The sequence below is a fragment of the Pseudovirgaria hyperparasitica genome, assembly GCF_010093815.1.
Source record: "Pseudovirgaria hyperparasitica strain CBS 121739 unplaced genomic scaffold EJ05scaffold_1, whole genome shotgun sequence".
Taxonomy (NCBI): Eukaryota; Fungi; Ascomycota; class Dothideomycetes; order Acrospermales; family Acrospermaceae; genus Pseudovirgaria; species Pseudovirgaria hyperparasitica.
The window spans coordinates 1,559,561-1,580,421 of record NW_022985549.1 but is presented as its reverse complement, the minus strand read 5'-3'; the positions used below and the strand labels follow the sequence as shown (position 1 = coordinate 1,580,421).

The window sequence follows — 20,861 nt, the reverse complement described above, 5'->3', positions numbered from 1 at the left end:
ATATAGCAGCATAAGTACTTAGGGTAGGTACCTAGCTACCCCTGGCTAAGACATCAGTGCGCGCCAATTCATCACATGCTGAGCACAATCTATGCCTTCCCCCAAAATGCAATGCAATGCAATGCAATAATGGAGGGATAAGAATAAAAATACATTCTTTTTTTTGGCTCTTTCTCTGCTCTCATTATGTTGTTATACGTATGACATACATACATACAAGTATACATAAACAGACATACAAGCATCAACAAAACACATACTATTATAACACGCAACAAGCACAACCCGTCCTATCCATCTCCCTCCCTCCCTCCCTCCCTGCCCAGTGCCTGCCATACCCCAAAAGCACATGCACTATTAACCCCAATCCCCCCAATTCCCCCATCCCCCACTAAAATAAATCTCCCCCCGACCCCCTCCCTAAAACACCCAAACCCCGTCCGGCACACGCACACGCAACGCACGCACACAACCCGAGCAACTCCGTAATTCTGCAACAATAATCAACAGGAGAAAAAAAAGAAAAGGGAAAAACGCCAAATCCGGGGAAGGAAAAGGGTAATGGATAACCTTCCTTGCAGTTTGCCTGGTTGGAGAGGTTTGGTTGGTACTGTACATACTGTACGTGATTATTACCCCGGGCTTTGGTTTGGGTAGTTCACTACCCCTTTTCCCCAATCCTGCGGGATAGGATGGATGGGATGGGATGGGAGGGCGGAGAAGGAAGAGGAGTGGGATTGGGGATTGGGGATTGTGTACTCCGTGCTGCGTATACATGGTAGACCATAGCAAGCCATCCCATCCCATAGCATAGCAACACGCTATGAGCGCATACAGGATTGAAATGTAGCGTAGCGTACTGCACAGTATGAAGAAGATACGAAACTATGAAACACGTCAAGGTTTGTACGTACTGTGTGAATACGGTGTCATGCCGTTATATACGCCTGCAATGCCACGATATACCTACCTACCTACCCGAGACCACCATGCACATGACAATACTTCACGCGCACACACACACACACATACATACGATACGCACATGCTCGAAAGCGAACCAAAGAAACGGGTTGTCCAAAGTTCGTCTAGAAACCAAAGAAAAAAACGGCGACGCCGAGGCCGTTCCGCGTCTGTCTCTCTGCCGTCCATCATTTTCAACGGTAACGGTTGTGGCTAACGGGTGCTAGCCAAGGGAAACGTAGCGAAACGACGGCTCTTTTGACTATTTCACTGCGGATTGGTAACGTGTTCGGAGACGGGGTTCCGTCACGGGATGAAGATCACATCCAAACTTTGTTTCATCACTGATCTACCGACTAGCTCGTATCACAAGTTTTGGATAGTGGCCGTTGAGAGGTGTGTGTGTGTGTGTGTGTGTGTGTGTGTGTGTGTGTGTGCATGTGCTTTGTAAATTATAGGGTTGCTAGTGCTAGACTGTGCTTGCTTGCTCGCGGAATTGCAACTGTTTGATAACGCCATACCTCGATACCAATGTCTATCGCGAACGCCATTGCCACTTGCGTATTTGTCCTGAAACATTCAATGCTAGCCATCCCAGTATCTGCAGCGTGACATATGCTTGTGTGCTGCGCCCGAATGTGCGCCGAAACTCTGCCGAGAACTTAACAAGACTAGGCTCTGCGTTCATACGCGACCCAGGGTAAAAAGCGGGGATGGGTATGGAAAAGTGAAAATAGCAACAACAGCAGATCTATGGGGTTGAGTGGAAAAAAAGGATCATGAGAGGGGTGAGTGATACAAGGGTCGAGTTGGTGATTAAACTGATTTATGGGGTTATGCGCTCCGTCTATATTGAGTCCCAAGGGCGGCCGTTTCGTAGTCAAGAGAATCGTTACTGGAGAGGACCTCTTTAATAGCGATCCTAGAGGTCGTTACCGGCCATTGAGCCAGTAGTAGAAGAGTTGCCAGAAGCGACGCTAGGCCCATTCAGGATGTCGTGAATAGCCACTTTAGGCATTTGCGGTACGGGCAGCTTTCGTTGCGCTCCGTCACTTCTCGAGATGATGTCGTTGATGCGAAGTCCAGAGCTTTGCACAGGGACGTATGGCTGCTCCGTGTGCGTAGACGGCTCCATAGGTGCGAGTGCTGGGGTGTGGTTATGGAGTGTAAGCTTGCGGAGATGGGGTAATTGTACATCATGCATCTGGTAAGGTCGAATGCGAGGTGAGTGCGCTGGTGTTGCAAGAGGCGTATGGTCTGGCGTAGGCGAGTAGGAATCGTGAGAGAAGGTTGGAGATGGAGGTGCGGTGGAGAGAGGAGAACCAGGCCTCGACTTCTTGGTCATTCGGTGGGCATATGGATCGTCGTCTTCATGCGAATGAGAACGAGACATGGGCTGAGAGTGTGATGAGTAGGCATATGCTTGCAGACCAGGCAGACGAGGACTGCTGCTATGGGACGAGCCACCATAAGGATGATATTGATGTGGATGGGTGTTGAGGTGTCGGTTTGGCTGAGGGCCATGTTGGTAGTTCTCACGCTCGACTCTGGAGGCGGCATCCGCCAGTATGTTGATGTGACTGCTGGCACCAGCCTGTCTGAATTGTGATAGTCCGGCCAGACCGGCTGGCATCGAGGTATAACTTTGGAACGAGTGCGGTGGGGAGACGTTGGGCGATGCCAAGTTCGAGTTCGGTGCCGAACGTGAAATCGATTTGGGCGGTGGCATCATGTGTGCCTGACTACCAAAGCCATTATCCATGATCCCAGTATTGGCGGCTGCTGCTGCTGCTGCTGCCTGGGCAGCCTGGTGTTGCTTATTGCCTCTTCTGGAGTTCGGATTGTTGTGAATTCTCGAGTGACGGGTAAGTTCGTCCGACCTGCTGAAGCGCTTGGTGCATCCGGGAAACTGGCATGCATGTGGCTTCTCCCCAGTATGAGTGCGAATGTGTCTGGTTTGGTGTTCTAGGCGGTGGAAGGCCTTATCGCACAGCGGGCATTTGTATGGTCGAGGAAGGTCCTGACGGTTGTCGTCTTGGGTGTTCTGAGCAGCCTGAAGCATGGGAGCCATGAGACTCACAGTGGCCGTGGCCATGTTCTGATTGTTGGATGGAAGTGGAGATTGATGATCAGACGAAGGGTGCGACGGGTGGTGAGAGGTAGAAGTAGTAGGATCGCGGGTATGAGGATCTGAGTGGTGGTGGAGGAGATTGCCGAAGGGGGCGGCAGACGTTGAGTGTTGCATGTGAATCTTTTTGTGACGTGTGGACTCTGAGAGCACCAAAGAGGTGTAAGAAGATAGATCGGGGGCGGGTTGACGGATTAAGTAGAGACGAGTGAAAGCCGGAGAAGAAGTGTGGGAGGACCGGAGGGCGCGTGGGAAAGAGAGCCTGGGGGCCTGGGGACCTTTTTTTTGGGGGGGGGAGGGGGGTGCTTTGCGGGCTTGGGGGGCTTGGGGCGCTGGGGGTGTTGCAGCTGGGCGGGCGTAGGGTGCGAAAAAGTAGGGTGTTAGGGTGTTAGGGTGTTGGGTTGTTGGGGTGTAGGATGGTGCAGGCCAGCTCTGCCAGACGTGGAGGCTTTATCGGCCGGGGTTGATTGTGATGATGATGATGGTTGTGAGAGGGGGGGGGAGGGGGGTATGTGGTGAGTGGAAGGAATGAATGAATGGATAGAGGGATGGAGAGAAGGTCGGCGGACTGCAGGGGGGAGGGGGGGAGGAGAGAGGGCTGGACGCTGGACGCTGGACGCTGGACGCTGGACGGCGATGGTGGCAGCGGCAGAGTGGCAGATTGGCAGCGTGGGCACAAAAGTAGCAGCGTGGGCTGAGTGGGCGGGCAGGAGTGGCTGCCTCCCTCCTCACGACTCGCTGGCTTCTTCTGACTGTTGCTCTGTTCTTCGCTCTCTCTCTCTCTTATTTCTTTTCTTCTTTTCTTTCACGGTCTAAACCTTTTGAGCCTTGGTCGCGCCCGTTCAGATGTCGGATCCTGGACTGAAAGACTAGCTGGATGGATCGGTGTGGAGAGAGTAAGAGAGATTGGGAGGGAGAGAAAGGATGATGGTGGTGAAGGGCTCTCAGGCTGCTGCTGGTTTGTTGGCTGACGCAGCGCAGGAACGTGGGGAATCTGCCGTCCAGTGGCGTGCCTGTCCTTGCGCTGTGACCCCACCAACAAGTTGAAGAAAGAAAAAAAAAACAATATGCTCTCCTCTCACTGCGATATCGTCCGCTTGCTGCACCAGCTCCAGCACACACACACACACACACACACACAGCTGAGACGGCTACCGGTGACCAACTTGAGCTGACGAACAGGAATATCTCCCGTCGTCGTCAGCGTCACACTGGTTGAGCGTATCAGGGATGATTGTGACCGCGATGCGAGGCGTGCGGTAGGGCCAAAGATGGGGTCCGGGGAACAGGATCTCCAGCTGTTTCACGGCGTAACGCTGACGCTGACGTGCCCTGCTCTGGGGATGAGGTGAGGCCGATGAGGCTGTCTGTCCACAAAAAGCACCCGGGCAAGGTCCTTCCTTGGTCGGCTTGTCGATGCGAATGTTATGCCACAGATCCGTCTGTAGGGGTGAAGCAAGGCACTCTGTTCGCCTACAATGCTCAATAATACTCTTTTGCTTCTCTTCGCTTGTCGTAGCGTAGCGTCCCTATGTCCCTATACACTCCGGAGCATTCTTGGCACAGTGGATATGCGTTCGACTCGTGGAAATGGCCGGATTTGGTCCAGGAACGCGTAGAGATGGTGAAAGTCACTTGTCACTGCGCATAGATGGACAGACTACCCAGAATTGCTACCACGGTACACTTGTGATGCTGCGACTTCTGGCCCACGTGCTCTATCTCCATTGTGCAGTATGAGCGAATGAATTCGCCATCTATCATCGTTCGCTGCAACTGCTACCTACCTACAATGACAAGTGTGTGCAAGTCTACACGGTCCACAAAATCAAAAGGACGGATAGTTTTGTGGAGTTTTACCTGTAAGCTACCAACGGCATGACCGAGAGAGATCGCAGATACGTCGGGCGTAATCCGCCCTCGGCAAGTCTAAGTCGTCCTTTACCGAAGAATGCTAGATAACTGGAGCAAGAGGAGATGAGCCTCGTCAGGAACGTGCCGTGAGTAAATGAATGAGGCCTGCAAGTCGTCGGGAGGTGACCACAAGAGCTTGTGCAAAGTATTGATTTGTCTCACAAATTTTCTGTCATCGTCCTGAATCGCTGGTCAGATGGATGGGCCCAGCCTGTCGACGGATGATGGCAGGGCAGTCAGGTGTTTGTTGCCTCATAGATAGGCAGCACCACACACACGAGTACCCGTTCAAGGGAGAGATAAGGGATTATAGCATTCAATCTAATGGCCAGGGGGGAGGAGGGTATGCAGCTTGCGAATCCGGGGTTCCAGCGTGATCGTTCCTGTGTTCCAGCGAAATCCATCACTTGTTCCAAGTCTTCCAAGGGCAATTAATGCACACGTCTTTTTGTCTCGTCCAACTTCCCATCTCTCTCATCTGTTACCAAGGCCCCAGCTGGGTGCAGTTACAAACGTACCTTGTTCGATCCATGTCCATCTCACTGGGCCATTCTGACCCTCCCTTCTTCGCTTACATGGCAACTGTTTCAACGGTCATCACTAAGCCTGCTTGTGAGGCGGGGATCCTGTCATTCATGATTGTGCGGAGAAATATCAAAGACAGTCATTCCTTCAAACCCTAGGATGATCGCTCCTCATTTCGTTCATGCACAGCCAAGGTCCGTCAAGAGCTCGAGAGTCCGCCTATCTCTCCGTGTCTGGTGGATGGTGGATGGGTGCAGCGCCACTGATTTCCCCGCAGATTGTCATTCGGCCTGGAAATGGAATCTGTCACGGAGATGGCTTCGTTTATTTTGCTGGTGGTGATACAGGCGGTGCAGGTGCAGCGCAGGGAGTCTGGGGCAATGCTTTTGGGGAATTTGCACATGCATGCCAGCAGGACAGGCCAGGCGTTCACAAAGCAGCCAATCACCACCGCATCGGGATCGCAATTGTGCAGTGGCTGAGGTCGCCTGCACAACCGCTGTCACTGGCTGAGAATGGGCTTCGGTGTGGGGGGTCGGGGGGTCCGGGGGGGTCTCCTTATTACCCTTTGGGAGTCCACAAGCCACGCTGACGATCCTGGGGTACCTTAACGACCACACACTGCACGCACGCCTCCTCATACTAACTCTCTTTGCTCTGCAACTATCCTCACAATCCCGGAGCAAAGGTCTGTCTGACGGTCTCTCAGGGGTTTGTTTGCTTTTGTCCGTCGAACTTTGTGCTACAATTGCTATGTATGCATGTTGCTGGCCCCCTGCCACCTGCCGCTTGCTTCAATCGTCAAGTTGTCTGCTCATCTCGTGCGGCTGACTCCAGACAAGAGAGTCACGACTGTCCACATCTTGTGCGATCTGGATATGTACTGTTGGATATGCCGTGACTTTATGTACAAGGGACAGTAGTCACAACGGACTCGTTTTACCAAGCCACAATCACGACATCTCGTGTTCAGTAGGTACTATTACCAACCAGTTGACGTATCAGAAAGTGGGGAGATGTCTTGAAAGTCGAGACGCCGCCGCGTCTCAATCCTTTACAGTCTCCTGGACCGGTCAATAATCATGCCTGACAAGCCAAGTAGTGCGACTGTCAGTTTGGTCTCCTTGGGTGTGTTTGCTCCAGGTCATCGTACAGAGGAACGCTGTGTCTCCTGCAGCGGAGAATTGAAGCTCCACGAAACTCTGCATTGTTGCGGATCCTTGAGGCATGGGCAACAGTCTTGACACCAGACTGCGCACTTCACACATATACAGACTTTCAGACTATCAGCCTGGCGGCTGATGCAACGAACCCATGGCAGTTCATGGGGTGTAGCAGTGATGGCGGGCAAGCGCGCCGAAATGCCCGAAACCGGGTTGACGAGAGCGGGAAAACAGGTGGCTGTCCTATCATCTATCTACGAGCTAAGAGATTCCCAGGTGCAGATCAGTGACCCGATGCTTGACGTTTGCCCTGGTCGAAAGGTATTATCTGGACCGCGATTCGGGTGAAAAAGAAAGAGGAGGTCAATTTGGATGCTCCCTCCTAGTCGGGCGCTCTGGCCCTGTCGACGTCGCAGGCTTCGACGTGCCTTCCACGATCGTTCTCCCGCATTGCACTAAAGTAAAAGCACAGGGAACCAGCAACGCTACTAACGACGACTCCGACCGAAATATACGACGACAATCTATCAAAACAATCATCTCTCAATGACTACTGAGCGATAGCAACTCAACTAAAAATGAGCTAGCCTTTAGACGCCATCGATACCCCATTATTCTACTCCACTAAGCGTACCATTCCACGCCCTGCTCCGGGAGATCTCCGAGTAATCGGGCGGGACTGGGGCCAGAGAAGATTTCTACGTGTATCCATTCTTAATAATTAGCGCTACGAATTAAGAGTTCTAAGAGCATCCACTCTATGGCTAGCCTTGAAAAGAAGCCTTTTACCCATCTAGGCCCCTTTGCCCTATTCTTCTCTTTCCCGAGACATGGATAATGAAGGCCCCACTGAGAATCAGTTCATTTTTTTCTTGCTTATTATAAGATTTCTCCACCTTTTTTTTGGGGGGGTTAATGATGGAGACGGTGCCATCAGACTGCTTTGCATGTCACTCGGCCGTTATCGTCGCTGGTTCTGGCTGTTGTGTGCGAAAAGAACGCCCGTAGGATTGTAGCCGTTCGAAAACCTCTCATGTATATCGGTCGATTGTTTCGTACGAGCTGCAGACGTCCAGACCTGGAGGTCTACGATTGTGTGGCTTGGCGTGAGGCTAGCTAGTTTAGGCCTTAGTGCCGTTTGACATAAAGCTTATAAATCTCTCTTATACCGGGTCCAGGTTGGCATCACGGGGGTGAACTTTCTCGCCTAGAAGGCGCTAAGCCCGATACAATCATGTCAAACAAACCATGCACCGTACAATAATAGTACCAAAGCTCAGGTGTGAAATCTGTTGATCTCAAGAATCCATCCTAAAATATATTACTACTCCCGACATTGGAACACCTTCATACGAATCATCCTGTAGCTTTCAATTCACTGCGTCAAACGGTCGGTCCGATCGCTGCACATAACCTCTTGCTTTGCCCACACCGTCCGCTCCCCCCCCGGCCAACATGACCCATCCCCCAACCCCCACTCATACATACATAGACAAACGCACACGCACACACACACATACAGCACACGCCCAATGAATCCCGTACCTTGCAGCCAGCATAGATCAAAAACGTCCCTGAATTCAGTGTCCCTCTCCCATCCTACCAACCTGTCCCCTCCCGCGTATCAGATAACCGCATGCCCCCCTCCTTCCCCCTTCCCCGAGACGCCGCCAAGCCGATCGCATCCATCGACCTGGATGTCGGCGTGCGGCTCTGACTGGCGGATTAATAGCGCGCGGGCAGCGCCCTGGACGGAGGATCGTGGGTGCTGGGTGGATTGGGGATGCATGCCTGTGGGCGATGGGGGATTGGGGGGGACTGGAGAGGTCGGGGAGAATACGGGGTGAGTGGGTGGGTGATTTTTGAGGCAGGACCCCGCTTTGGGGATGGGTTCGTCTTGCTTATGTTTGTGTTGTGTTGTGTTGTGGAACGACGACGACGACGACGACGATGAGGAGAGAGAGAGAGAGAGGCTCGATTGGATTGTACCATATGCGTGGCAGAATTCCAAGTGAGTCGTCCCTCGGGGGCGATGCAGAGGATATTCTGACCGAGGAAATATGCAACGAGCCTAGTTTAGTTGTTACTTTGACGCGCAAGTCAAGCCTGGATCAACCTCAATCGCCGGTCGTCACGCTGCGAACACGACATTATTGGAGACCAAACTATTGCGGTTCGTCGTGGACAAGAGTATTAGTACCATCGTTGCTCGACAGCTCCCCCACGTCGCGCAAAAGATCACGCAAACACAGATTCCGAGGAATTCGCCTCTTATCTTGCTCAACTAGGCTCGGCTCATGAGGACCTAAGGACATCATAGCATTGAGCCCTGCAAGATACAAACAACCATTTCCACACGCCCAAGAAAGCTTGCTTGACATCTGGTTTCGGAATTGACGGGCACTACCAGATGCCCCAGCTTACCAATGTAGCACGAATGTATCCCGTGAGGTCTTAATTCGTCTCAGTGACTATGGATTAGGGAACCAACTGCCCGTAAAGCTATCTTCATCTATGACCTTCATACTGTTCGCATTCCAGTCGTAATGTAGGTCCTAAATAACGAATTCACGTCTTCGCACACAAAAGTTCAAAATACAAACGATCTTACGATCCGTATATTCTTCGCATCGCAGAGGGACTACCAGCGAACGGCGCACCAATATATACAAAAGTGGACAAGCTATATATACACAGCGCAGATGTGCCCAAGACATCCGCGCACAAATCCCAATTTCTCCTCCTCTAATCACAAGAACAGATATCCCGGCAGGAAATCGCAAAGGGGCAAAATCAATGGTGATGTATGTACAGATCTGAAGCTTCCCAAAAAAAAAATACAGCGCAAGAAAAAAATCAAATGCAAGAGGAAATGTCGAATGTTGCTTCGGTAGAGCGAGCTGCTCGAGCCTACAACCCCGTACGTGTAATGTGACTATGATCCCGGACCTTCATAATACGAATCGCGACGGCGACGATTCGTGTTGCTGCGCGCAAGACTGCCGCCGAAGCCGGAATTGGCGGCAGCTTCGTCAACGTACGAGCCGTCGAAAGCGCTTTGCAGATTCCGTGTTGCATTTCGTGCACGCTCATCGCGAGCAGATTGGAGGACTTGCTCGCCATGTGCAAGCAATGGATTCTGTGTGTACATTGCAGGCGGTGGTGGTGGTTGTGGAGGAGCAACTGTGCGGAGTGCGTATGGCTGGGGCAATGGCTCGGCTGGCGGTGCTGCAAGAGGCGCGAAACTTGCACCATATCGTAGACTATATTGGCTGATTGCTTGTTCCTGGCGGACTGCCTGACGGGCTTGTTCGCGCTCCTGAGCCATAAGCCCTAGAGTCTCTTGTAGATCGGGACGATTGTCGTATTGTGCTGCGCTGGGGCGGCGGCTCTGCGATGGTCGGCGGCCAAGAGGTTGCTCTGAGCGCTCTGAGCGCTCAGAGTGACGAGGACGGTCAGGGTTTCGACGTTCGCCTGTTCGAGGACGTTCTTGAGGTTGTTCATGACGACGAGTGCGTTCATCTGATCGTGCTTGGCTGTCGCGGCGACGGCGACGTTCTTCGTTGTGACGATGGTCGCGGTCAGCTCGCTCACGTTCCTCCCTGCGGATGTTTTCGCGGGTTATTCGCTCAGTCTCGGATTCAGCTAGCTGCCTCCGTTGTCTTTCCTCGCGGCGGTAGCGCTCGCGCGCCTCTGCTCGGTCGAGAACTTCTGGTGCAAGCCCCGCGGCATCATTGTGGACAACTGCTCGGTCTTGTCGTCGTCTACCGCCAGGGGGCGGCGAGTCATCCGGTGCGGCGGCAGCAGCAGGCGGGTGATTTCTCGGAGGCGGAGGCGGAGGTGGTGGGGCGTTTGTAGCTGTACTCTGCTCGGCATAGCTGTAAGACGATACTCGGAGAGCTGCAGGTCGAGGTGAGCTCCTTTGAGACGGAGAGTCGACGATCACCACATCGGACGAATCACTGCTTATCACTGCAGAGCCTCCCGAGCGGCGTTTGTGGGCTTTCTCCTGCTCCTTGTTCTTCGACCCGCCGATACGAATCACGATCTCTGGCCTGATCCCGGTGCTAGAATAGCTTCTACTACTTCTCTTCATGCGCTCCGTCTCGCTTGAGCTCCGACTGTAATCACCTGCAGGTCGCACTTCTCTGACTCTGGCAGTGACTGGAGTTGGCGGATGGCTCAGTGTTGTTGGCGATGCAAGACTGAAGCTTGGCGAGCCAGGATCGCTGACATTGAATGACCTTTCCGTGCGCCGAAGGTTGCTGCAAGGAGTAGTACCACGGCTGAGACTACATAGTCGAGGTGCTTCCACCCGTTGCTCCACACCGTTCGCATAATGGTAGACTCTGGTCTCGATGACGCACATTGTGAATGCTTCGAAAAGTTTTCCACGGGTATATATGTGTATACTAAATCTCAGACCTTCCAGGCCTCAGTCAAAGATAGATTGTCCTAGAGGTGCCGTGGGAAACTCCTCGAGGAAGAAAGTTGTCCAGTCAGGAGTATGTGTTGATACGACTGGAAAAGTGTTGGACTTGGGTTCTGCCGATATCAGGGGTGGAACAATTCTTCGCGTGGCAGTAGGCTGGGCAGAAAAGTGCTCTCAGCCGTTCGAGCGGTGGTCCCTTGGTGGTTACGGGCTGGTGATATACCTTTGGGACCAGATGACGATGAGTGTGAGACAAGTCTGCACCGCCAGTCCCGAGGAATTAGGTTCACCAAGTCGATATATGAAGAAGAACGAGTTGTGAAGACAAAGCCTAAACTTGAAAACTGAAAGAAACCTTACGCAAGGAGGATTGAAGATGCAGGTAGCGCCGTGGGTTCGCAGTAAAGAGTATTCTGCAAGTATGTTATGCAGGAAATATCATAGCCTTATTCTAAATGAGATGAAAGCCCCGCGCGTCGATCTGATATATAAGAGACGGAAACCTTGCAGCCTAAACAGACCGCATTCCTGGCCAAGTTTCAAGGCGCAAGGATCGCCAGTTAAGTGAACGGCCTCTGAGATGGTGGTCATAGGGACTGTTTTCGGAATCGTTCTACTATGGCTGCGTTGCTTTTACCTGCATACCTGTTCACTCGGTCATAGCAGCCGAAGCACGAGACTGATGCTGCTAGAAATTGTTCCATGTTCGAGGATTGTAAGCATCAGCTATGTCCACACTCAAATGCTTGTGGCATGTTGGTTGCTTTGCAGAGTCTCTTGGCGCTGTCAGTAAGGATGATATGCACAGCCTGGAAGCAGCCACAGCCACACAGCCGCACCGCGCATGGTTGCTCGAGGAGCAAGCGAACACTGGCCTATGTTCAGTAAGACAAGCACACGACTAGGTGTAGAGGGCTATGTGCTATGTGAACGAGGTCTGGTGGACGAGACGCTGCGGTTCTAGAAAGCAAGGATACGCCGCCGTGAATCGGCTGAGATGGCCGAGAGGCCTTCGACAAATCGGTTGCCTTTGCATGCAAGTGCAAGATGAAGGGGGCCGTGATGCGCCCATTGGGCATCGATACTGACACTGACACTGGCAAGGTCATAACATGTCTGAAAGGAGAGGGCGCTGACGTCTTGTGTCGTGTTTTGGTGAGGAAGAAGAGAACGGAGTGGGCAGGGAGGTTCCCCCTGTAAGCGCCCGAGAGCGAAGCCACACTGTGGCTCACACTCACAATTAGATCTGGGTGGACTCCAGCAAATGATAAAGAATGTCTTACAATTTCCCCTCTTGTTGTAAGCGGCTAAGAAGTCTTGCCATCATTCGTCAACAAAGCGAATGTGTACAGGCCAAGGACTTCTCGTTCTCCCCCCACATTGTGCCTTTTATCCCGAATCCATCCGATGATGGCACACCCGACATCATCGTCCAGCCTTGCGTTGCAATACTTCTCCATGGCTTCATGAGTCAAACCTACTAAGCTATGCCGTTTTCTCCATCACCCGACGCCCATGAAGCAGTGTTCTGAGACCTCCTGTGCCGCACACGCACGCGTTTAGGCATCACACTCTCGAATACTTCAAACTGGGCAAGCAGATGCGACTCTCTCATAAACATGATAATCGTCACCGACGTTGCGGCTACGTTGTGCACACTTGCCGCCCAACAACAGTAAGAGGCGCACTCCATCTGATGAGATGACGGCCCTAACTCCATGCTGGTCTCCCGTCTCTGTCAAGCCGGTGTTACAAGAAACGAGAATCAAATTTCCATCATCTGCGAGGCATCAAGCATTGAGAAGGATTCACACTACGATCTTACAAGAACTAATTACTATGCGGAAATCCTTGCTTCACCAGCCTCGCTCGAGCCACAAAAGCCACAGGTCTCACACTATCTTCAGCCCGTTGCGGCTGTGCAAGTCTCCTCGCGTCAGACGTTGCTACCACAAGTCCATCTTTGGAAGCCGAGATTTATACGACATACTTCTATCGAATTCGGTCATTGTCCATACTGCCGAATGTCTAGACCACTGCGTCAGCGTTGAGCGATCAGTAGTGAGTGGCATTGCAAGATTCCGTCGCCGCAAGAGCTGGTCGTCGAACTGAGGTCCTGCTTACATAGCATAAGTCACGCTTCTAAGATATATTCACAGTACAACGTTGTGCACCATATTCTGCACATTTGCTTATGGATTCCTACGGACCCTGGCGGAGCTGAGGTTTGCGCTGGGCGGCTCACAGAGCGCACTGAGGTCTCGCAGGACTCTCTCATTTCGCTCTTGGACAGACACACTAGATGAATCCTGTGCGTAAGACTTGATAACAATCCAAACTTCACACGACTCTATCTCGAATTCACGGGACTCCCTTTAGACTAAGCCGCTTACTTGGGTTTGTCATCTGCAGATTAAATCATCTGACTGCTGCCTTACACACTGCGACATTATGGCTTATGCGCGATATGATCTAGTTAAATCCTTTCACGTGGCACGCTCTAAACACTTTGTAGTAACTCCGTATGCAGCTTAAAATATAGGTATAACTAATTAATGCTACGGTATATAGATGAATGTATATAAGAGATAGTTAAAGTATTACCTTTATTTAATAAGAAACTATATTATCATCTATATAGCTACTATACTCTATAGAGTTTTAAAGCGATAATAAAATTAATATATATATATAGAAAAGTAAGGGACGCGTTAATATATTAATATTAGATGTCATAGATATATATATCTATATATAGATCATACAGCCTAGTCTTGCGCGATTTTTGCGCGATTTCGAATTTTATAGTAATATGCTAAGTTATTCTTCTTGTTAGAACTCGTCTTATAATTAACTATTTCTTCTTCCTTTTTTACTATCTTCTTCTTCTATCTTATCTTTATATTTCTCTTATTCACTAACCTTTTAAGCTAGTGTTAAGCTGGTAGCAAGAATCCTAAAAATGTACTTTTCCTTAAGCACGACGCTCTCTCTTACACACTCCCTCCTTATTCTCGTAGTATTCTTTAATACTCCTTTGGCAGTAAGGGAGAGGGGACCGCCGCAAAGTAGGCCGCGAGAACTTACTTATGTCGTGCACTCAACATGCAGTCACTATACGATACGCCCTCATTTAGAGGAAGCTCTACATATGGCTAGGCTGGCCTATGAGGGCCTACAAAACTACCACGAACTCCCGGAACACCTTAGGATAGGCTATGTACACCTCTTCGGAGAGAAAGGACAAAACTTCCGGCGTTTTACTGAAGGTCTAAGAAAAGTCACGCGAACAATGGGAGAGGTCGCAACCTTAACAGAGATTAACCGACCGAGAGACGCAAATTTCATTATCTTCTGTGATGATTACCGCTGGCGGCGGACCGATGCCTCTGCGTTACGAGGCCCCCCCCGCAGGCCCGAAACACAAGAATGGGAGGATCCATAGAGTGCTAGGAACGAAATTTGCCGGTAGGCTATCGTGCCTTGACTATCCCGATCGCCTCCACGACGATGTCTATATGGGGTATTACCCCGCGCCACCCAGCAATGGAGATCAGATCGTAGTTTCATGGTGCGGAAATAGATGGCCTGAGGATTCCTTTAGACTCATCCACGACCCTAATTATGATGAGAATATCGAGGAATCAGACCTGAATAATATTCATAACACCTATCTTAGTCCCTTTCTACTTTCAATCTTTCTAGACTCAGACTTTTTCGAGCGTAGGTCCATGAGTTTTCCCCTTCCTTCTCCTGGGCGTGTTCATGATAGTCCTACGCGTACTAATAGGATAATAGATGACTACGAAGGAGATATCGATAACTGGGCGAGCGCTATACAGGCGTCTAGTGAAGAGAAATTCCAGGGTACTATAAACTATAGTTAGTATCGAAGATTTCAAAGGGTTATGGTACAAGTACTAATGCTCTATAGCATTTCTTGCCCTTCTGTTTCTTTTGAATGATTTGGACTTAAGATACGATACAGAGTCCCCGAACGGGAAACTTGTACGTTTTAATTAAAAGAAGAAAAGAAGAGAATCAGAGGTAGTACGAGAGAGAGACGACTAGGGGCATATAAAAGAACTTCAAGGGGTAGTCTTTGGGCAGGCAACAGAAACACTGGAAGCTTCCGCAGGCTTCTCTGGTTGATATCGGCCGAGTAATAGCTTAGGCTGCTGCATGTGTCTGTCATCAGAGGGGCAATTGGACCTATCTTTACTTTCATTCGATGGTAGGATGAGTGCCACTTGTATTAGCCTTCCAGAGAGTCGGGAGAACAATTTTGAGTATTAAGAGTGCTGCAGTATGTTTCCACTTCCTTTAGATGCCACTTCACCAATGGCAGAACTAGTGGTAGTATTGACCGACGTGAGGGATAAGTCTTCGTAGAATAGTAGGCCTACTAGAAACTAGCCGTTGATTACTCTGCATATCGTTGTGATGCACTTCCAAGCACATCACTGCGTATCTCCTCTTGACCTCCATAGGTCTGGCTTCCGATTCTCCTCCTCAGCATGTATCATTCTTTCTCAAACTCACTTTGACAACCACTACAAAGGATGGATTTTCTATATTAAACGTGCACGTGCTGCTGGTGATGCTTCGATGCCTGATAGTAGGAAGCATCCGGCTACCTCAAACTCAGCTCGCTGCAAATCAACAGGCTTGTCAGGGTCGTCTTAGCTGGACATCTTCTCGACGTTGTCATACATCAAGAGTCCATTGCCATGCTTATGTGGTACGTACCAGTATTGTGAGACTGTTTGACTGTGGCTTCAAGGAGTAACATCACTAGCTAAGTTCAGTACATGACTGCCTGTGAGGGTGTTAAAGTTGTAAGGGCATATTAGATAGTTTCACATTCTAGGAAGAGGGAGCAGAGTTCGATCTCCGATAATGTAGATGATATCCCTCCTCTTGGTTGCTGGGAGATAACGCGAAGTCATACAGCCTGTCGAGGTTGATGAGCTTGGAGATTGTGTACGGCGGTCATTTTGAGATGAGTGATAAATGAGATACAACATCTGTTTATCTGCCAGCGCCCGCATCCAGGTTCGGGCCTGACTTCGTGATTAAATCACCTCTAAGTACCTGTTGATGCAGCTTGTGGAAGTGGCTCGGATCTCGCCTCACCGAACACGCGAGATTCCGAGCCGAAAGTTCCGAACCTCGCATCCATTTTAGGACTTCTCACCTATCACAGGTACGATCACCCTCTCTCGAATACATATGAGGTGCTGAGTCATTGATTGAGCTTGACTATATCTATGCATAACAACCGACAAGTCAAGAGTCGACTGATCATACGACTTACTTTAGGTGAAGTTCTACGTCTTGATTACTTGACACTGTGAGGCCGAAGCTCGGCTTGTGCAGAACACTTTCTCTCATGCCAGATGCCTTGCTGGTTATATTATCTTGAAGTACGAAAGAGCCAGACTTTTAGCTCAAGTCGTTCGTACTCACAGCACTTAGACTCTATATACCAACCTCGATCATCGCCAATATCCACCTGCGAGATCCGATAACGATACGCTTCATTCTATCACCCATTGAAGCTTCCAATCCCATGTCTCAATCACCTACAATGCGAGCAGTCCAAGTCACCCCTGCTCCTCCCAGCGCACCGCCATACAGCCCTTCTAACCCTGCTCCGTCCTCCGCTCTCACCATTACCACAAGGACCGTCCCAGCCCCTTCTCCCGGTACTCTCCTCATCCGTAACCACGCGAGCACAATCATTCGCGACACCTTGACTTGGCCCGAGCTCTATGTCCACCCCTCGCAAATCCCCGGTAACGACTTCGCTGGCACTGTCGCCGCCCTCCCTCCCAACTCATCCTCGCCCTTCGCCGTTGGCACCGAAGTCTTCGGCATGACCCACGCGGACCGCGGCGCCACATGGGCCGAGTACGTCGTCGTGCGCGAAGACGAGTGTGCACAGAAACCGGCAAGCCTGAGCTGGGCAAAAGCCGCTGCGGCGCCGCTGAGCTCGTTGACGGCGTGGCAGGCGCTGTTCGACAAAGTACGACTGGACACGCCTGTATTGTCGCCGTATGATCCGGGTGCTGCGCGAGAGAAAAACGGAGGGCAGAGGGTGCTGGTGACAGGTGCAGCGGGGGGCGTTGGGGCGATTGTGGTGCAGCTGGCGGTGCTCGCCGGGTACAGCGTGACAGGGGCGACGAGCTCGAATGCACGGAACGAGACGTTTGTGCGCTCGCTCGGGGCGGATGATGTTGTTGAGTATGCGGCTTTACGTGCGAGTGGGCGGGTGTTCGATGCGGTTGTTGATACGGTTGGAGGGGGCGTGCTGGAGGGGTGCTGGTCTTTGATATCTCCCACCGGGAGCGTCATTACAGTCGATTCTGCTAGCTATGCTTTTCCCGCAACACATCATGAGGCAGGGCTGAGCAAGGGTAAAGAAGGTGTGCACGCGGAATTCTTCATTGTTGAGCCTTCAGTGCGTGATTTGGAGTGGATTTCGGAGGCACTTGACAAGGGCTTGCTGAAGGTGTGGGTTGCGGAGACGATACCGTTGGAAGGCGTAAGGGAGGCATATGAGACGGCAAATGGGAGGTTGAAGGAGAGGGGAAAAGTTGTCTTGACCATGTAAGAATGGGCCAAAATCGGGGCTGGTGCATCGGTCCAGGTCGCAGTACGGTCGACTGTAATGGAGGATTATAGACCTACGACATCACGGCTACTACTCGAGACCGCCGAAATGGACACGGGTGCACTTGTCGGATATTGGTTAGGTCTATCTGGCTTATGACTATATCTAGGTATAAGCTATGTTTACCATTCATATGATTGGACATGTCTAGATACCTCACCTGATTCTACGATCTCTCCGGGCGTGTCACGTATAGCGGTCGATGTCTATTTGGTCCAGCTTCTCCATTCTAGCAATACAAGTATATGCCCATCTTCCAAACAGCCTTCTCGAGCTCAGCCCATCATAATGTTGTCACCACGTATGAGCCACCCAGAATTGGATACTTGGTCATCCCGGTAGTATCCCCATCACTAGACGTCATCCTCATTGCCACGATCTCTTCTCCCTGCGTCAAGTTCTTCTTGTCTTCATCATCCATCTCACCTCGCAAATTAATGGCCTGTTCAAGTACGAATGCCATTTCTTCGAGAAGGCGGAGATAACGGCTCTTTTGGCGTTCCAACGGCAGCATTGGCTCGACACCACTCGCCACGGTGGTGATGTCAAATGGTGGGTGTACCCAGTTGATGCTGATGATTGCATGAGTGCCGTATACCCCATTCGCACAAGATACGCCGATGTTATATGAAGCGCCACGGTATTCTGCTTCAGAGAGCGGCATGGGTGGGTATATATAGGCTCCGTATGCGTGTTCCTTTCCCTTGACGAAAGATGGGTCGAGGACTGGGACGGTCTCTTCCTGGTAAGTCAGTATAGAACCTTCGGCTCGCGGGCCAACGTGTACTTGCCGATTATTCTTATTTTTGCTTCCCGGATCCTCGTATCCATTAAAGTTTCGCACGGCTGTATCACAACTCGAAATGGATCAGGACTGGGTGAGGAGGTATGTAGTAAGGAGGAACTGAACGATGGTCTTGACCCGTAGCTGAGACTTTCTCTTGTACTCCAGCTTGTATTTGCCTCGTAGCCACTGGAATTAAAGCTAGTTGTATTGAAACTACTGGACATTGCTGGAATATCGACTGAGCCATAGTCACTGCCGGGTTGCTTGTGATCTCTGATAAAACAGGGCGTTGGCTTTCGTGGTGACTTATGCGGTGGCCTCTGAGGCGACTTCGCAGGTGTCTTCTGAGACTTGGTCTGTCTTTTTTGCCTTAGTGATCGTGTGGGCACGATTTCGTCTGTTGACAACACGCATAATTGCTGCAATTGCTTTGAAGGAGGTGATTTTATTTTGGTGTTGTCGAACGTGATAGCTGGTTGTAATGAAGGTTTACGGCGGAGTGTCTTGTCCTTAGGCATAGTGAAGAGACTGTTCGCGAGTGGACATTCGATCTGCGCGTATTTGGTGGTGAGGAAAGTTTATAGGTAGCTTGCAGTCTGAAGATCTGATAGTCGTTTTTGGAAAAGTCGTGTTAGTGGGTTGGATCCGACTGCAACCGAAACCGTGGAAGTAAAAGAGGCGGGCCCAAAGTGATTCGACCCTTCCACACCCGAGACATTCACCAATGTGACGGGTGGTGCGATTGCGCCGGAGCATATGAAGTTTGTCGTTATTAATGGTTCGTGGCGTTAACACGCATGCCTTGCGCAGATGGAGTCAGACTTCCCTGGGCAAAGACACGATAACACACAATCTACAACTATTAAGCACACAGACATCTTATGATCTTTGATGGCATACCTTGCTTGTCTATCCAGACGACAATTGCACTGACGTTGAATCTCACACCCAAATCAAGACCAGGCTTAGGCTGCATCGCCTGCCAAACTGGATATAAATCGAACAAGAGGAAGAACAGACGTGGAGGCAATGAGTACTGTCACAAAGAAGTTCATAGACAGACTTGAAAACGCGGCAAGCCAGATGTAAGAATGAGCGCCGTGGCAAAGGCAGATGATGTCGCGCCAGTGCGATTCCTCGCGTCATATAATCATCTGTACAATTGGATATTAGCTTCGTGGAGACCGAGTCGCAGGTGTCGCAAGAGCAAGCTTCAAGCTTTGGCTGGCAAAAGACAAGGGCGCATTGGAGAGATGTCTACTGCAGAACACACAAAGGTTGTATCCGAAGAGCGATGTGATTGTAAGCGAGACATAAGAACTACGATACTTACATACTTCTCTCCATTCCTGCTTGTATTGGAACATCAAAAGTCCCAATGCCACAATGAAGGCATCGAGTAGGCTGCTGGACACATCACCTGCTCCAGGATTTACGATCCCAGTCTCGCCTCTAAACAGTTGTATGCAGTGAGTCCGCGTTCGATATGCATGCAAAGAGATCTCAAGCGTATCTCTATAAACCACAGCCAAGCCAAATACCACTAGAATGTAAAGAGCGGGGAGACATAACGGGATGGAGGAACGGCTTCATTCAGGCGGCAGTGTGAGAGCTCCAAAACATGCCAGAAAATCGACATAAAGCTGAAGTGACATCGCATAGCCTGTGCTATGATACAGAGGTACTCCTACCGTGACGAGCGCAGAACCATAGGTGTCGACGTCCGGAAACGTAGTGAGGGATGCCGCAGTTTCTTGAGTTCGAGTAAAAGGTATGGTATCTTGTCAGAATACTGTTCAAGCAGGATGCGATAGGAGAGATATCGTCTCCGGGGGACTTCCAGTACCTGTTACTTACGAAGGATCTTGCGTGAAGCGGCGCCTAGATTTGTCCTTGACCCGGGGGGATGATAGGTCGTCTCTAGTGGCATCTCGAGCAACCGAGATACGCCTAGTCTTCGAAAGGTATCTTGTCTCATCTAAGGGTATGCCTTCATCCTCACATCCAAGCTCTTCGGCGCAGGTTTTGGTCAATGCTCACTTGGGTGTGCCCAATAGTAGATGAAAGCCACGCGTGATGAATGCAGTGAAAGATATCATGATGACAAAACCGATCACTTCCATACACCAGCTCCATACAAGTATCTTTGGACTCTAAGGAGTGTGTACAGAAGACCTAAATGAGACGAGGGGAAGTGATTGATGGAGAAGTGGATCTATCGTAGAGCAGAACTAACATGGTTATAATTTTTGTCGCATGCTGTATTAGAAGTT

General features: G+C 50.6%; 6 protein-coding genes across 6 annotated transcripts; 2 read left to right on the top strand and 4 right to left on the bottom strand.

The window, feature by feature from the left end:
• Positions 1-1,389: 1,389 nt before the first annotated feature.
• EJ05DRAFT_471911 (uncharacterized protein) lies at positions 1,390-3,291 on the bottom strand. Its single transcript, XM_033743066.1, has one exon. It carries the CDS (start codon positions 3,206-3,208, stop codon positions 1,886-1,888), a length of 1,323 nt encoding a protein of 440 aa, XP_033605396.1. The 5' UTR covers positions 3,209-3,291; the 3' UTR covers positions 1,390-1,885.
• Positions 3,292-9,628: 6,337 nt separating this feature from the next.
• EJ05DRAFT_481811 (uncharacterized protein) lies at positions 9,629-11,062 on the bottom strand (the record flags this gene model as incomplete). Its single annotated transcript, XM_033745116.1, has 1 exon — positions 9,629-11,062. One exon carries the CDS (start codon positions 11,060-11,062, stop codon positions 9,629-9,631), a length of 1,434 nt encoding a protein of 477 aa, XP_033605395.1.
• A 3,422-nt stretch (positions 11,063-14,484) lies between these two features.
• Positions 14,485-15,012, top strand: EJ05DRAFT_481810 (uncharacterized protein; the record flags this gene model as incomplete). The annotated part of the gene is made up of 2 exons (XM_033745115.1): positions 14,485-14,848; positions 14,924-15,012. The coding sequence occupies 2 exons, from the start codon at positions 14,485-14,487 to the stop codon at positions 15,010-15,012; spliced, it is 453 nt and encodes a 150-aa protein (XP_033605394.1).
• Positions 15,013-16,557: 1,545 nt separating this feature from the next.
• EJ05DRAFT_471907 (NAD(P)-binding protein) lies at positions 16,558-17,901 on the top strand. The gene has a single exon (XM_033743065.1). The coding sequence runs from the start codon at positions 16,698-16,700 to the stop codon at positions 17,739-17,741; it is 1,044 nt and encodes a 347-aa protein (XP_033605393.1). The 5' UTR covers positions 16,558-16,697; the 3' UTR covers positions 17,742-17,901.
• An 11-nt stretch (positions 17,902-17,912) lies between these two features.
• EJ05DRAFT_21269 (uncharacterized protein) lies at positions 17,913-19,294 on the bottom strand. The gene is made up of 2 exons (XM_033739835.1): positions 18,593-19,294; positions 17,913-18,539 (listed from the first exon to the last, which is right to left on the bottom strand). Exons 1-2 carry the CDS (start codon positions 19,104-19,106, stop codon positions 18,085-18,087), a joined length of 969 nt encoding a protein of 322 aa, XP_033605392.1. The 5' UTR covers positions 19,107-19,294; the 3' UTR covers positions 17,913-18,084.
• On the bottom strand, positions 19,295-20,524 carry EJ05DRAFT_21181 (uncharacterized protein). Its single transcript, XM_033739822.1, has 5 exons — positions 20,446-20,524; positions 20,280-20,341; positions 19,922-20,040; positions 19,489-19,742; positions 19,295-19,441 (listed from the first exon to the last, which is right to left on the bottom strand). The coding sequence occupies exons 2-4, from the start codon at positions 20,297-20,299 to the stop codon at positions 19,531-19,533; spliced, it is 351 nt and encodes a 116-aa protein (XP_033605391.1). The 5' UTR covers positions 20,300-20,341; positions 20,446-20,524; the 3' UTR covers positions 19,295-19,441; positions 19,489-19,530.
• Positions 20,525-20,861: the final 337 nt, after the last annotated feature.